At 33.4% G+C, this 15028-nt stretch overlaps 1 protein-coding gene across 2 annotated transcripts; it reads right to left on the minus strand.

The window, feature by feature from the left end:
* Positions 1-561: 561 nt before the first annotated feature.
* On the minus strand, positions 562-6192 carry LOC122278164 (homeobox protein knotted-1-like LET6). 2 transcript variants are annotated; one of them, XM_043088273.1, is made up of 5 exons: positions 5963-6192; positions 5017-5163; positions 4379-4622; positions 1029-1273; positions 562-881 (listed from the first exon to the last, which is right to left on the minus strand). In XM_043088273.1, the coding sequence occupies exons 1-5, from the start codon at positions 6005-6007 to the stop codon at positions 675-677; spliced, it is 888 nt and encodes a 295-aa protein (XP_042944207.1). In that variant the 5' UTR covers positions 6008-6192; the 3' UTR covers positions 562-674. The 2 variants fall into 2 exon arrangements, with proteins under 2 accessions (XP_042944207.1, XP_042944206.1); XM_043088272.1 differs by having other exon boundaries at positions 5017-6191.
* Between the last annotated feature and the right edge of the window lie 8836 nt (positions 6193-15028).

Raw genomic sequence — 15028 nt, forward strand, 5'->3', positions numbered from 1 at the left:
TTTTTGAGTTTTTAGAGTACATGCAAAGGCTAAGGAATCCAAAGCCGTTACTATTCCTCCGAAAATTACAAGTTATCATTCCTTTTCCGAAAAATGGACTAAACTTGGGCAAGCTCCAATACTTCTTGGGCATCAGAGCAACTTGGGACATTAAGGATGGTCTTCATTTATCCCACCAACCGATCACATCTCGCATATCAGATTCCTCTTCCCTCGGCAAGTTTTTAGGCTATACCTTTTCTAACCCAACCTTGTACCGCAGTCAAGGTCTACCATGGAATCAGGATTATAAAGCTCTTGCAATGCCACGGCTGAACTCTCGTCTCTTTTAGATCCAAAGCCAAATTCAAATAAAGATATGCTCGCAATCCTCTAAAACAAGTCCATTTCAGGTCTGAAAGTTTGGAATGAATTATAATATGCATTTAGCTTAAAAGTTATAGCTTAATAATGCTTTTATATTCTGTTCAATTTTGATCTTCCCAATTGGAACTCCACCTAACCCCACGTTAAGTGACTCAAATAGGCAGGCTTTACATGCTTATAAGTAAAGGCATATGATAACATGGCAATAATGACATGATACAATTAGATGATGTCGAAAGATGTCCATTAGGAGCACAGCTACTTTTAATTACACAATATTTGCATCATGTTATGCATAATTATCATCTTCACAGCAGTGATGTGGGTGAGATGTCCATAGGAAAAGGATTGGCCAAGACATTGTCCATGTAATAGTGCTGATGGGCAGCATCCATAACCACGAATTGCATATCTTCAGAAGGCTTCCAATGTCGTTTCCTTTGATTTATGAACCAGTTGTTTATTTGCTTCTGATCCAGGCCTGTTGATTCTGCAAGAGCCAGCTTCTGCGACTCCTGTTAACAAATGATCAAGTTGGACCGTACAAGATGATAAGGTCAATTGTATATCCAAAAGCAGGCTGAAGAATCCGTTTTGTTAACAAATGTGCATAATAACAACAACTACAACAGGCATTAAGCAAGTTTGTAACAAATCCATACCGATGGATAAGGCCATTTGTAATGCCTGCTCCACCAATCAAGCAGCTGTTGCCTAGCTTCTTTTGGCAGTTTCCCTTTCTTCTTCTTCTTCATGAACTCCTGTTTCAGACTGCCTAAATATCCACTGTACTTCCGCAAAAGCTGACCTTTTAGCTCCCGATCCTCAGCATGCGGATCAATGAAGTTGTTATTTAAGTCAACCTCTTCTTCAGATGATCCACTCCTATCTACAGCCTCGCCACAAGCTGATAACAAAAACAGATACCATGTAGCTCAACATTAAAATAGGTTTTCAAAATGTTGCAGCCAGCCAATGGTGGCAAACTAATAAAAATTTATTCCATAAGTCTCACCTAATCCATAAATACAATGGCAATAAATAAGAACATGAATTCCAATACTTGCTCCGTTCCAACTTGAATGAAGTACTACTATACAATGAAATATGTTGGGCTAAGACTATATAGGTAGCAATTTACATATACTTATATTTCCTGTAAGCCCCAGGAACTGGTCTTACGAACATCAGATCCATATTAGTCTCCAGAGTAATTAAAGAACTTTCATTCAGTTGACCTACAGATGCCTGTCTGCAACTCCCACACGGGGAAAATGGGTTAAGGAGGGCGGTTCTAATCCGAGTAGAGTGGAACTAATTCATCTATATGCAGAACAAACACTAATTACAGGCTTTTTTTTATTGCACATCTTGCTTTATTATCATCTCTCACCCTATCAATAGTGGCATCCAAAAAGTATACAGCATCTGTTATTGTTGAACTGCAAATTCACTTCTACATGAATCTTGGTCGCCAGTTTATCCATACCTTTCAACATAACGAGAATTTCTAACTGGATAAAGAAATATGGCCTTAGGATTCATAACTTGAAGCTGTCACATAAAATGTCATTAGAACAGGAAATGGAGGATTATTCAAGTTCGTAGGACTACAGGAAAGGAAATGACATCTTGACTATCATCGCAATAGGAAATGCTTTAATTGAAACTCCCATGGAGAATGAATTATAGAGAGGCTAGGTCAAGAAGTTGGTAGAGTAGTAGAGCTATTTAAGGGAGAAATACATCATTGTGCTCTTTCTTGGCTCTATCTTTGTTATGCTAATTATCTATCAACATACCTATCATCTAAGAAAGAATTGTTGTACTAACTGAAATTGCTCAAGAAAATAGAGAGCCTCTTTTGTCAGATTGGAGTGGCTGAGCTTCATGACATACTTCCTAATAACAATTTAAGCGACTATCAAGTATCAAGTAATTCAGAAAATTGAGGGAAAGAATCCCAAGATCAGCCGGATTTGTGCTAACTTTGGAAGAGTGTTTCTTGAAAAGGGATTAGGGGTAAATGGGCCAAGGGCAAGAGAATTGTGTAAATAATGTGATAGATAACTATGTACAACCTGATCTCGGCATACCGCTTCAAAGCGAACATCTAAAGGCCATTCTTACTACCCCAAAATATTAAGATTGTATATCGATATATTATTATTATTATATTAATAACCCCTAGGAATTGGCTCAAGTGGTAAAGGCCTTGAGCTTGGGAGTTTTGCTTCCCCCAAATCTAAGGTTCAAATCTCCTTAGGTGCAAACAATCTCTAAGGATCATCGGACTGGGGGATTTTCTCCTTAAATAATCCGAGGTGCACTAGGAAGAAACTCTTTGCCAAGGGCCTGTGCACCATCGGAATTAGTTGGGACGTTGTTCATGGACACCCGGTGCCAATAAAAAAAAAAAAATTATTATATTAATATATATACATAGTGATCAGACATTATCCTGGAAGTCCACTTTAATTAACCCTATCCATACCTGTATGCACAAGGATGTAATTTAACTGCATGGTCTTCACAGTTCAATATATGCGAGCACCATGCCTTCAACAATCAGCATGGACCATAAAATATAGTCCCAACATGATAACAAGACAAAATAACTAATATTATTGAGTAATTCTATAATATTACACCATCACCTCCCTCTTATCTCACTATAATGAGATGATATTGTCTATCAACTTTGAATTATTTTTTTAAAAATTAAGAGATGATCCAAGGATGATAGAAAATCTCACATTTACAAAGTGGGATAAAAAGGAGATAAGAACGTAGTATATAACATTACTCATGCTAGGTAAATGGTTTAGTATAAGACTGCTAGTAGATCATGTCATATCACGGGCAGGCTGACAAGCACGCCTATTTAAGGGTATGAACATAAGAGCAATGCTATCAAAAACAGCATTAAATTACCGTGTAGCCATGCAATGGGAACAGAGTAAATCATTTTCCATATGAGGAAAACTAGCACCATTCATTCTGATTGTATAGAAGTTAATATACAGGCAGCCGTTCATCAATTTAGCTTGTGTGAATCTAGAAACATTTTATCTGATGATCATGTTAGCTTATTCATTAAATTAGTATTGTGAAATAAAAGGTAAGAAGTTTGTTTAATCCCATGGAACGATTAAACTTCTATCAGTGAACATATACCTCTACAGTACTGGAACTGCTCTCCATTCCAAACCTCATCCACTCACTCCAAATGGCTTATAAACTCTAAACTTCTAAAGCCAATATGTGTCTGCATTTAGCATGGTACTCCATAGCATTAAGTTCCAGACATATATATGTATACAGTTTAAATTTCTTTCCTTATCCCTGTGCCGCAGGATCTGGGTACTCGAAAGAAACTCAAAAATCCTTAAAGGCAACTGTATAAACGTAGCTCAATATCGTACAGTTTAAATGGGAAAATTACACTTATGAAGGCTGTAATCAAACTGGCACACAGAAAGCACTTATATTTCGTTTTCCGAAGTTTCTCATAGCAGAACATCCGGAGAAGAGAAACCTGGACAAGCTGATTTCCAATCTCACATAATATCTGAAAACTTGTCAACGTCAACCAAGAAAAGCTGAAGAAGTATAAGAAACCAACCAAGCGCATTTACTTCACAGAAACCTAGAAGAGAATCAATGAGTTTATGTACCACTCCGTCCATACACCGCTATGGTACCCTAACTATTATCTAAAACCGTCCAAAAATGCAGATGCGAACTAAAAATAAATAAAAGAAGAAACAAGCACTGAAAAGAAGAGCTTCAAAAGGGGAAAATAAAAGTAGCCACTTCGCGAAACAGGATCTATTCCATATAGCAAACAGCCAACGCTAAACTAAATCCGTATGTTCTTTCGAACAAATACATGCATGGCTGGTTGGTAACATATGGAAAATCCAAATAATGAGAAGGTATAAATATTAAGAAATTCTCTAAGAAGGCTGGCTAGATGCGTAGAGTAACAAGGAGAGATCAAGGTAGTCACCCGAATCTGAAGAAGAAACGGCGAGGGCTTTGAATTGGCACTCAATCCTTTGGAGAAAAAGCACGGCTTCCTTGAAGGGTTTAGAAAGTTCTTGCTCGTACTTGGTCAGCATCTCACAGTAGGCTTCCATGAACTGATCCAGCGCCGGATCTTCACCGATGGAACCCGTGCCTGGGTGGCCCATTGTCGCCGCTGAAGCACACGTTTCTTCCAGTCTTGCCACCACGTCAGGCGGTGCCCCGACCTGTTTTGTTCAACACCTCAAGAGGAAATATGTTGGAAGCCCGGTGAAAAAGACAAAAACTAAAAGACTCTCTTATCATTTTGTTTGAAAGGGTTTTGACTTCACTTTTTCTTTCTCCTGAGGAGTCTAAAACATGGTGGGAAAAGAAAACAAAAGAGCTTCAATGTTGTGTATATAGAGTATTATTTTCAGATCCAACTTTGGCAAAGACACATGCAAACTCAAAACGATTATCAATCATTTCTGGGTACTGGGTTACATAGATTTGTCTGCTTTCTACAAAGAAGAGAAAGACAAGGAGCAAAGAGCCAGCTTAAGGATGGGAGAGCGTTGTTGTTTTGGGTAGATGGGTGTTGATCACCGAGATTCGAGTTAAAATTTGAGTTCTTTTTACCTTTTGACAATTGACATAGGCAGCCAAGAGTCGTTGGTAGTGAGGATGAGCCATGATCTTAACCTTCTCAGCAGAACTGCTGCCCTCGTCGTTGTTCATGTTGGTGTTGCTCTCCATGAAATAACAGCCAGTGTTGCTATTATTGGTCTGATCATGAAGAAATAAAGTGGAACTGTTATCAGTATTGCGGTTTTGATTCTGGTCGTGATTGTTGGTGGGAGGTAAAGGGATTAAACCATTAGTATCTGCATTAGGATGATGATGATGGTGGCTTTGATGAGAAGACATTAGAGGCATCATCATCACTGGACATAAACCATAACTGTTCTCTCCGAAAGACATCATACAAGAAGTGCCATTAGAACCACCATCCATACTCTCTATCTTTTTGCCCCCACACTGTCTTTTCCTAAACCTAGTTCCCTTGGCTTTGCTATATGTAACACAAACACCACCCCTCCTTTCCCCCTCGGCTGTCCATCTCTCTCTCTCTCTCTCTCTCTCTCTCTCTCTCTCTCTCTCACGCAATCTTTTAGCTCTAAAGAAGGTCGTTTCTCCAGGCCTCCAGGCCTCTCCCGGGTTTTATGCTACAACTTCCTGGCTTTTTACAGGAAATCCTAAATAGTGATAGTGATGGTCAGGTGTTAAAGTAGTAGTAGTAATGGTTTTGCACTCCTGGGATGATCTGGCAAAGGCTGCTCAGATTTCCATTGGAAAATGGGTGTTCTATCTTTCTGCTCGGAGACAGCATTAACACACATACTCTCTCTCTCTAAACACAAAAACAAACTCTCCGTGCAGAGCTTCTATGAAAGTGGAGTGAGAGAGAGGGATTCATATATGTGCACAGAGCGCACGCGGAGTAGGCAGAGAGACGAGGAGAGAAGTTATAAAGGAGGAGCGCTCTCTCATGTAAATGTGTTGAGGCACATGTGCAGGACTTTACCTTCCCAATGTGAACTCTCCACTCTTTTATTGGACTGCCACTCATGCACTGCCATTACAGGCAAAAGAACAAAGAGAGAGAAAATTATATATTTCGTAGAGAGAGAAAGAGGACCGATCAAATCGAGGAAGAGCCAAGAAATCGATCATCTGCTGCTATAAGACGGAGCGGCAGGGGTAAGGATTTTGGGCTTGGAATCTCAATCCCTCTCTCTCTACACAGTATCCTTTATTTCTTGTGACTACAGGGGTTTGATAGCAATCAGTCCACTCATTTAATATTCGAACTTTGCTTGTCTTGTTCTTCCTTCCAATCCAAAAACCCAATCTCTCTCTCTCTAAAACTATTATAGTTGGAATTCATATATAAATATCCCCAATTTTAATAAAATATTAAGTTTTCTTAAAATTCTTTCACTTTTATTTTGATTTTGATGTCTTTATATTTATTGTGAATTGATTGTGTATTTGTCACTTCCCCCTAATTTATATTTTCATATGAAATTAAATTTGTAGACTTAATATCCATAAAATCATTACAAAAAAAACAAAGAAACATCTAATTATATTGTATAAATATGTATTCACTACTATAACATTATAATTAAAAATTTCAGAATAATTATATATATAAAGACATTTTCATCAAGCCACTCGTTAAAGCTCAAGACTTCGAGATTTGGCACGTCTCAAAGCACACGCAAAGAGATAAATTCCAAAATGTCCTACCTCTCTCATCATGTTATTTTGTTGCAATTCATATTTCATACTCCACACCTATTATTAGAATTGAAACAGCTCATGTTAGTCGGGGTTTGGCCGGGTAGTGAGGCCCCATCTCGACCATGCCTTCCCTTCCAACAGCCTCAGAGTTGTCCAAAGGGTCTAGCCCTTTAAGTTGTATCAGAATAAGAAAGTGTTCAGTACAGAAAATCAAACTAAGGAAGACAGATGAGACGTGCCGACTCTGACATCTCACGTTACATCTAGTGTTGAAGGATTTACATCAACAGGCAAACAGGAAATGCGAGCAACCCACCATTCTTTGGCCAATGGGACAAAAGTGACTACGTCATTCACCCACCATCGGAACACGCATTGGAAGCCAAACCACATTAAATGCACCACTTCAAGGGTTGTGCCGTATTAAAAGCCCTGCCTCATAACACCACATCACATTGAATGTCCCGATTAAAATAGACGTACGCGGGGGTGGCTTGACCCTGACACGAAAAACATAATGTTCCCTCTGAACTTCATATAAAAGCTACATTCCAGGTACAACCATTACCATACATACGAAGAGACTAACTTAGGTATTGGAAGTTTCTCGGACCACACTGAACCCATTTTCCCTCTTATTTGCAGGTGAAGATTCCGACTCGAGTACTATGACATGTTAACAGGTCCAGGTATTATTTTAATGGTAAAAAAATACAATGAATTTATGTCTAAAAGGTATTCATCGATATTATAATTGAAGCTATTTGTAATCGTTATAAATGTAAAAAAAACTCTCCTTTCTATAACATAAAACCAAATATTTTTCACCAAATTTCCATTCTTATATATATTCTTATAGATGAGGGGGACAATTAACTTCCCTTTCATATAATTTTGTTCAAAAATGAAAATATGTACTTGGAAAGTGATCATACTATAGTTAGATGAAAAATTTTATTTGCAACCTTGAATGGAAGATTATATGTCCTATTGATAAATGAGGGTAAAAAAAAAAAAAAAATTATTTTAAAAGGAATATTATTACAATTTTAAAATTTTTTTAAATATAATTACATGGACTTATATGAATAGTCTCTAACTAGAGACTACATATAGACTAACTCATAGCGGAATATAATCAACAACAAGACACCATATTGGTACGAGTATTAAGAGCATTGGAATTGGAATTAAGACCTCAAATTTTGGTTAATTAAGCCCAAAAATTATCTGTATTGTATCCAAGAGCTATCTAATCTTTTAGCTACAACAGCTCAACCTATATGTAGACGAAGAGTAATTTAGATATTCACTTTTTAAATTTATTCTCCATCTTCCTTAACAGCCATGTTATTTTTCTCATTCCTCTCACAAAATTAATTGATTAAACATCTACAAGTTCTTTTATTTTTTACCATATCTCCTCCGATCCAAATAGGGGTCAAATGTGTTCAGACTTTGTGATTAGTTTACTTTCAAAAAATTAATAAATAATAATTTAATTAGAATGAATGATAGTACGGTTATGTTATTAATTATTAAATCATCAAAAAGTATGCATTGTAAATTACAATAATTAAAATAAAATATTTTCTTATTTGATTAAAAATATAACTAGTTGATATGCAAAATATGAAAAAATAGTTCTAGAAAAAATAAAAAAATAAAAAATATTTTATTAATATATGAAGTTTAGATAAATAATGAATTAGATTTTGAATATAGACAAAAGATTAAAAAAAAAGTGAAATTAGACAAAATTTACCTAATAACATTAACGTGCTCTACAAGGTAGTAGGCCAATCCAATGGACCAATGCTAAATATTTTAGCGATTTGTGCATAGAAAAAAGAGAGGTCTGAAGTTGAACGAAAGAAATAATTTTGCTATCTATCATCCCAAGTATTATTCATATTTTTTTTAATATTTTTATTTTATTTTTATTAAATTAATTAAATTTTTATACTTATAATACATATATCATCAGTAAGAAAAAAATAAAAAATTATGTATAATGTGTGGTATAGACTGTTTAATTTGAAAAATCATCTTATTCTCTCTCATCTTATTATTACAACTTTCTTAAATTTTTATATAAAATATAATAAATAATTTGATTTTTTAAAATTTTAAAATAATAATAATATTAAAAAATAATATTTTATTTAATTTTTAATTTTTTTAAACTATCTCATGCGATTTCGATCACTATCCAAACAACATAATTTTTGAAAAAGAAAAGCTGGTAAAGTTAGTGGCACTGGGACAGTCCGAATGTCTCTGATCTCTCCCTCTCTCTAGCCTCTTAGCCTCTACTTCTATAGCTTTGTCTCATTAAAAGCTATATATATGGTTCCACTCCTTAGAAAAATGTGTGGGAAGCAGCTCCTATGGATGGTGAGCATTTTGCCACTTCTCCACCATTAATGTTGTACCCCTACGTACTTTTTTTTTCTCATAAGCAAAAAGGTTGGAGCGAGGTTTGTCTCCACGAAAGTCTTTTTTTTTTTCTTTTTCTTTTTTTCACAAAAAAGTTTAAAGAAAGCAAAATATCAACTTTCAATTAGATTATAATTATTTTACAGTTTTATTTAAAATAAAAGATAATCATATATACAAAATTATAATTATTTTTTAATAAAATGACACATTATATTAATTAAATTTAAACAAGTTATAAAATAATTATATATCTATCTTTACTCTTAAATATGAGATAAAGCATTTTATGCATTGATTTATTTTTTACCATATATCATATATATCAGGTGGGAACTTAACTTTTACAATATTATATAAAGAAAATTTGATAAAAGTGTGGTTTTTTTAAAAGAAATATTTGAGATAAGAAAAAATTCTAAAAATAAGAAGGAAATATAAATTTATTTGTAATTATTGTTCAAAGATACGGTGGATAAGATCATAAAGGGGAATATTTAGATAAGGTACTCCAAGAGTATCCCGAGGGGTAGCTCAATTGGTCAGATTTTGAGTTTGCTTCTTAATGGTCACTAGTTCGAGTCCCCTCAGAATCACTGGAGGATTTACCTGGTCGTTAACTTTAAGACCTCTTGGAATTAGTCGAGGTGCGCGTAAGCTGGTACGGACACCCAAGGTTATCAAAAAAAAAAAAAATAAGGTACTCCAAGAGATTTAATATGGAAAATTATAACGTTCTGAGCATACTGCCTGTAAAGAGCTGAATTATTTGGTCTGGAGTCCAGACTATGCATGTGTCCGAAAATGAGGAAATACACGGAATGGGAAGTGTCCCATGCCTATATATATATATAGGCAGTGGACAGCCAGCTCATTCATGCAATGACACGTACGTATGTACCAATTATCCTAATATTTGGCATGCAGCATCATTGATAACCTAATTGGGAGTATGAAGTTTATGCTTCAAGATGAATGACATAAACGACACATATATAGTAGGATTTGATAGTTCATATGTATAGGAAATAGAGTGAAAATCCCCTTTCGACCGTAGGAACATTTATAAAATATTGTAAAATTATACAGATATGATTGTCATATGATATAGTGTTAATAGGGGTAATACTCGTATGGTATTAATCGATTAATTAATTAGGAAATTAAACATGTGTTTTTACCGCCCACAAGCAACTACGTAAAAGTCACCTAGCTAGCTAAAGGCCAGTTAAGAAGTTATAAATGTTGATGAGGATTGAGGGGTAGTTAAGTCGGTTGATTACAATTGATTAAATGCTTGTGCCCGTAGTTATATATGTTTCATTGCCGGGGGTACTGTTAATGAGTCAATGTATTGTTTGACTACATGAAATTCTCATCTCAAATATAAAATTCTTATCTCATCATTATAATTTTTTCAAATCTCCATACAAAATATAATAAACAATTCAATTTTTTCTTAACTTTTTTAAATCTCAATACAATAATAATATTTAATCTTAAAATTCAAAATTTTCATATGAAAAATCTCAGTGACCAAACAGAACCGCATTACTGAACACTTGTGCATATCCCAAACACAGCCTTTGAGGCCTCCTTTAATCTTAGATTGAATTGATATAAATTCAATCTAATTTTAAATTGAATCTAATATTAAAATATTAAACTTTTAAATTACTAAACTTATTTTAACTCAACATCTCTTTACACGTAAAATTTATAATTTTTTTTTTTATTTTTAATAAACATATTTAATTTTATCTTAATATTTAAATATATTTTATTTTAGATATATCTTACAAAAATTCTTTACACCATTTCAATTTATTCTCATTCATAATTAACTTTCATCTTCAACTCTGGTCCTCAGCTGCTAGGCTTTGAGAGAGAGAGAGAGAGTCCATGATGGAAACAGCGTAAGAATAAAAGCAAAAGCAAAGGAGACAGCTGATGAGAGACGTCACTGGTTTGAAATCTGAAGAGGAGGGTGGGTGGGGGGTAAGAGGAGGGTGACAGGAACCCTAAACCTGATTCACTTTACGTCGTGTCCATCAACAGTAGATTGATTGAATACAAAGGATTGACGGAGAGGGAATATAAACATTATGCTACTACCATCCATGCACGACCATTTAATATGTATAAAGTTCCAAACTTTTTATTATTATTATTAATTTATTATTTATTACTCCTCGATCAATCTCAACCTTTCATGATTAGTGTGTCAGGTGCTCATGGCTATCAATAATTACTGAAAGTTTCAAAGTTTTATTTTATTTTATGTACATTTTACTAATTTACGATTAATATTCCCTGAGCCAAAGTTATATATATTGATACGATAATTAAGGATACATGAAATATATTGCTATGTTGGATACTGTAGCGAGTTGTACAAAGTTGAATTTATTGTTTTACACTAACATATACATATTGATATACCAATCATGGTCCTTTATTAGATAAAGATGTAACGTAAGAAGTGAACTATTTTTTAGATGGACCGGTTTGCTGATTTGGCAAATTTAAAGACGCTTTGGGCTCCATTTGAGGATAAAAGTTTTCTAAATACTGTCTAGAGAGTGTTGTTATGAATGGAGGTAAAAATGGTGAACAGGGAGACATGCACCTTTTTTTTTTAGCATATTAGGCGCCACTTGCAGACACGTACAGTGTCTGCAGCAAGTGACGCCTCAAATTCTTCTGTAAAATACTGCATCGAAAAATGTTGTAGGCTGCTCTCTCCTATAAATAGGAGAGATTTCAGAGAAGTGCAGCGGACAGAGTGCAGCAGAGAGAAAACAGAGTATGTGCTGCGTGTGTAGATAGAGTGTGGGAGAGAAAGAAGAGAGAAACAGAGTGGGTGAGCAGAGAGAGTTTTTGTAAAAAAAAATTATTTTCATAATAAAATTACAGCATTTGTGGACGTAAGCAATTGTCGAATTACGTTAAATTTCGTCTCTCTTTTATTTATAATTATATTTGTGTCAGAACAGCTCCCAACAACTGTATGTAAGTACTCTTTCAATTCTATATAAAAAAAAATGAATATTAAGAATAGAGGAAAGGAGGAGGATGGAGTCAGAAGCAAAGACTCCGATCTCCACTCCTGTTAAAACAAAGAAAATAGGAGATGGATTTTGGCGGGGGTTTCGGCAAGAAAGACTAGAGTATATTGAAGAGACACTGAAACTAGACTATAAAAAAAAAAAATAAAAATAAAAAATAATAATAATAATAATAATAATTTAATCAATTTATAAATTAAAGTTATATATTAGTGTAAAGTAAATACCCTTTTAAAGTAAATCATTTTGTTTGCCAATGTGCCCACCTACAGGCTACTTTGGTCTTCAATTGAACAAACACGATTGAATCATTTTTCATATGAAAATGTTACTTCTCATGGCTCCTCAGTGGAGTCCTCGTCGACCCTTCTAATATTTCAACATTATTGATTCCGGTATATCACAAAGACACACATATATATATCATGTTTAATTTACATAAAGAGTGTATCATATCATATGTTAAACGAATTAAAATATTTATTTATAATTATAATGGTATAATTAACTAAATGATCATTAAATTCTTGATCTTATATTAATATTTATTTTTGTTATATATATGACGGAGCGGAAAGAGAATAAGGCTTTGTTTGGTAATAGATGTTTTCGTTTTTTTAAAAACATATCATATTATTGATGAGATCTAGAAGGCGCCTAGTTACAAAAATATTATTTCTGATTTAATAATAATATCTAAACTTGCCGAGTTGAAATGATGCCTTTAGGCTAGGGTCGTGTAAAACTGCACTTTACATGTCATCTTTAATTTAGTCACGAACCAAAGCATTACATGAATATATTAAATACATATGAATATACACACATTATACAAAAGCTTCCCAAATGACATCTTATGCAAAAAAAAAAAAAAAATACTACGTTGGTTTGGATAATTGTTGATAACTTTGTTTATCTTGTTACGATAATTACAGTCGTGAATGTTTAAGCGTCGTATAATTATTTTAAAAAAATAAATGAATATAAAATTCGTATAAAAAAAATTAATAATAATCATATTTTTTAAAAAAAAATAACTATACAACACTTACATACAGTATATAATGCATTATTACTTTACATATGATTCCTCATGATCGATGGCAAAGCAAACGACCAGAGACTGATCAGAAAAATATCCATCTGCAACAATTCTCACATTTTGCACAAAATTCACCCGAATTCACTGCATGCAGCATGCAGCATGCCGTACGATATAAACCTATATCTTCTAATTTTTTTTATTTTTGGGAAAATATTATTACTTAAATCAGTTCGTATCTACTGGAAATCCGGCAACTACAGTTGTACGTGAAAATCAATAAATGTGGCAAACATTTGTCGAAATCCGGCAACCACTCTTGTACGTCCAAGTACACTGCAACCTTCTGCTTTTAATTTAACGTTGAATGCGTGAAAAATTATACTTACCTGCACATTTTTATTTCATTATAACAACTAGATGTTGTCCATTAATTTTTATTTTTTAAAAATAAAAAATAATCTAAAAATAATAAAAATGTCATATTTTATATTGTAAGATGAAAATGTAATGTACAAACCTATAAAAAAATAATATCCATATATATATACTATTTTTACTGGGTCTTTCGAATTGGAACAAAAGCAATAATAATATCATTAATTTTTATTTTATTTAAATTAGATAATATTTATTTTAATTGTCAATCTTATTGTTTTAGAAAATAAAATAATTAAATAATAAATCAGCCCCTCACACTCGAACCCAAAATTCACGGCAAGCAGCATATTAATTAATATTTTTGAGTTAGATCCGTAGACCGAGCTTTGCATGCAACTTCAAGATACTGTTATAGCGGATTTGGCAATGACTATTGCCGATACTCATAGAATTTTAGAATGAAGAGAAAAAAATTAAATAAAAAATATTATAAAATTAATATATTGTTAAAAAATAATTATTTAATATAATTTTTATTTTAAAATTTTAAAAAATGTAATATAAGTTTTCAAAGATATCACAAATTTTCAAGATAATTGTAATTAAAAAAAATTGGCATAAACTTGGAGACTATTCTATCTCAAAGATATGGAAGAGATTAGGGCTCCTTTTCTCTGGCTTGGCTTAGGGTAATAGATCAATGATTAGCACATACTTTGACATTAATTTTGGCACTGCTAGGAGTGGTATATAACATGGAGATAATCATTCATTCAGGCTAACGCTGACATTACTATATATATAAAGAATATTGAATTATTGGGTTTCTCATTTCTATTTTTGTCCTTTCTTAATATCTAATTATTTAAATTGCAGAAACTCATTTGGATGAATATAATAAATAATGGGAGTACGGGATATGCCCATTTTGGAGAAACAAACAAACAAATACTTCAATTGCGGGTCCAACTAAGTCCGCATTGCAAATGCCAAGCCTTCCTGTCTTCCATTGAGAGCTTATTTATTAAATTATATTAATTCTGGAAAAATAATTGCACCAATTTAAAACTCTCCTATAATTCATCTAAAAAAGTGTGGTACTGTAACATTATGGATTTGAACGTTGAGATAAGATGGATTGAGTTGAATTGTAAATTATAGTATATTATGAGTTCCATTGAGATAGGTTTAACTTTTTTAAATTGAGATGGGTTTAATTTTTTGGATTAAGGCATTGTTTGGAATTACGATTCAACTGAGATCAATTGAGGTTAGTCTAATTTTAAGTTGGATTTAACATCTAAATACCAAACTCTCAAATTACTAAACTCATTTTAATTCAAAATTTCTTTACACGTGAGACTCATAACTTTTTTCAACTCAACATCTCTTTACACGTAGAATTCGTAACATT

This window comes from Carya illinoinensis, chromosome 10 (genome assembly GCF_018687715.1).
Source record: "Carya illinoinensis cultivar Pawnee chromosome 10, C.illinoinensisPawnee_v1, whole genome shotgun sequence".
Taxonomy (NCBI): Eukaryota; Viridiplantae; Streptophyta; class Magnoliopsida; order Fagales; family Juglandaceae; genus Carya; species Carya illinoinensis.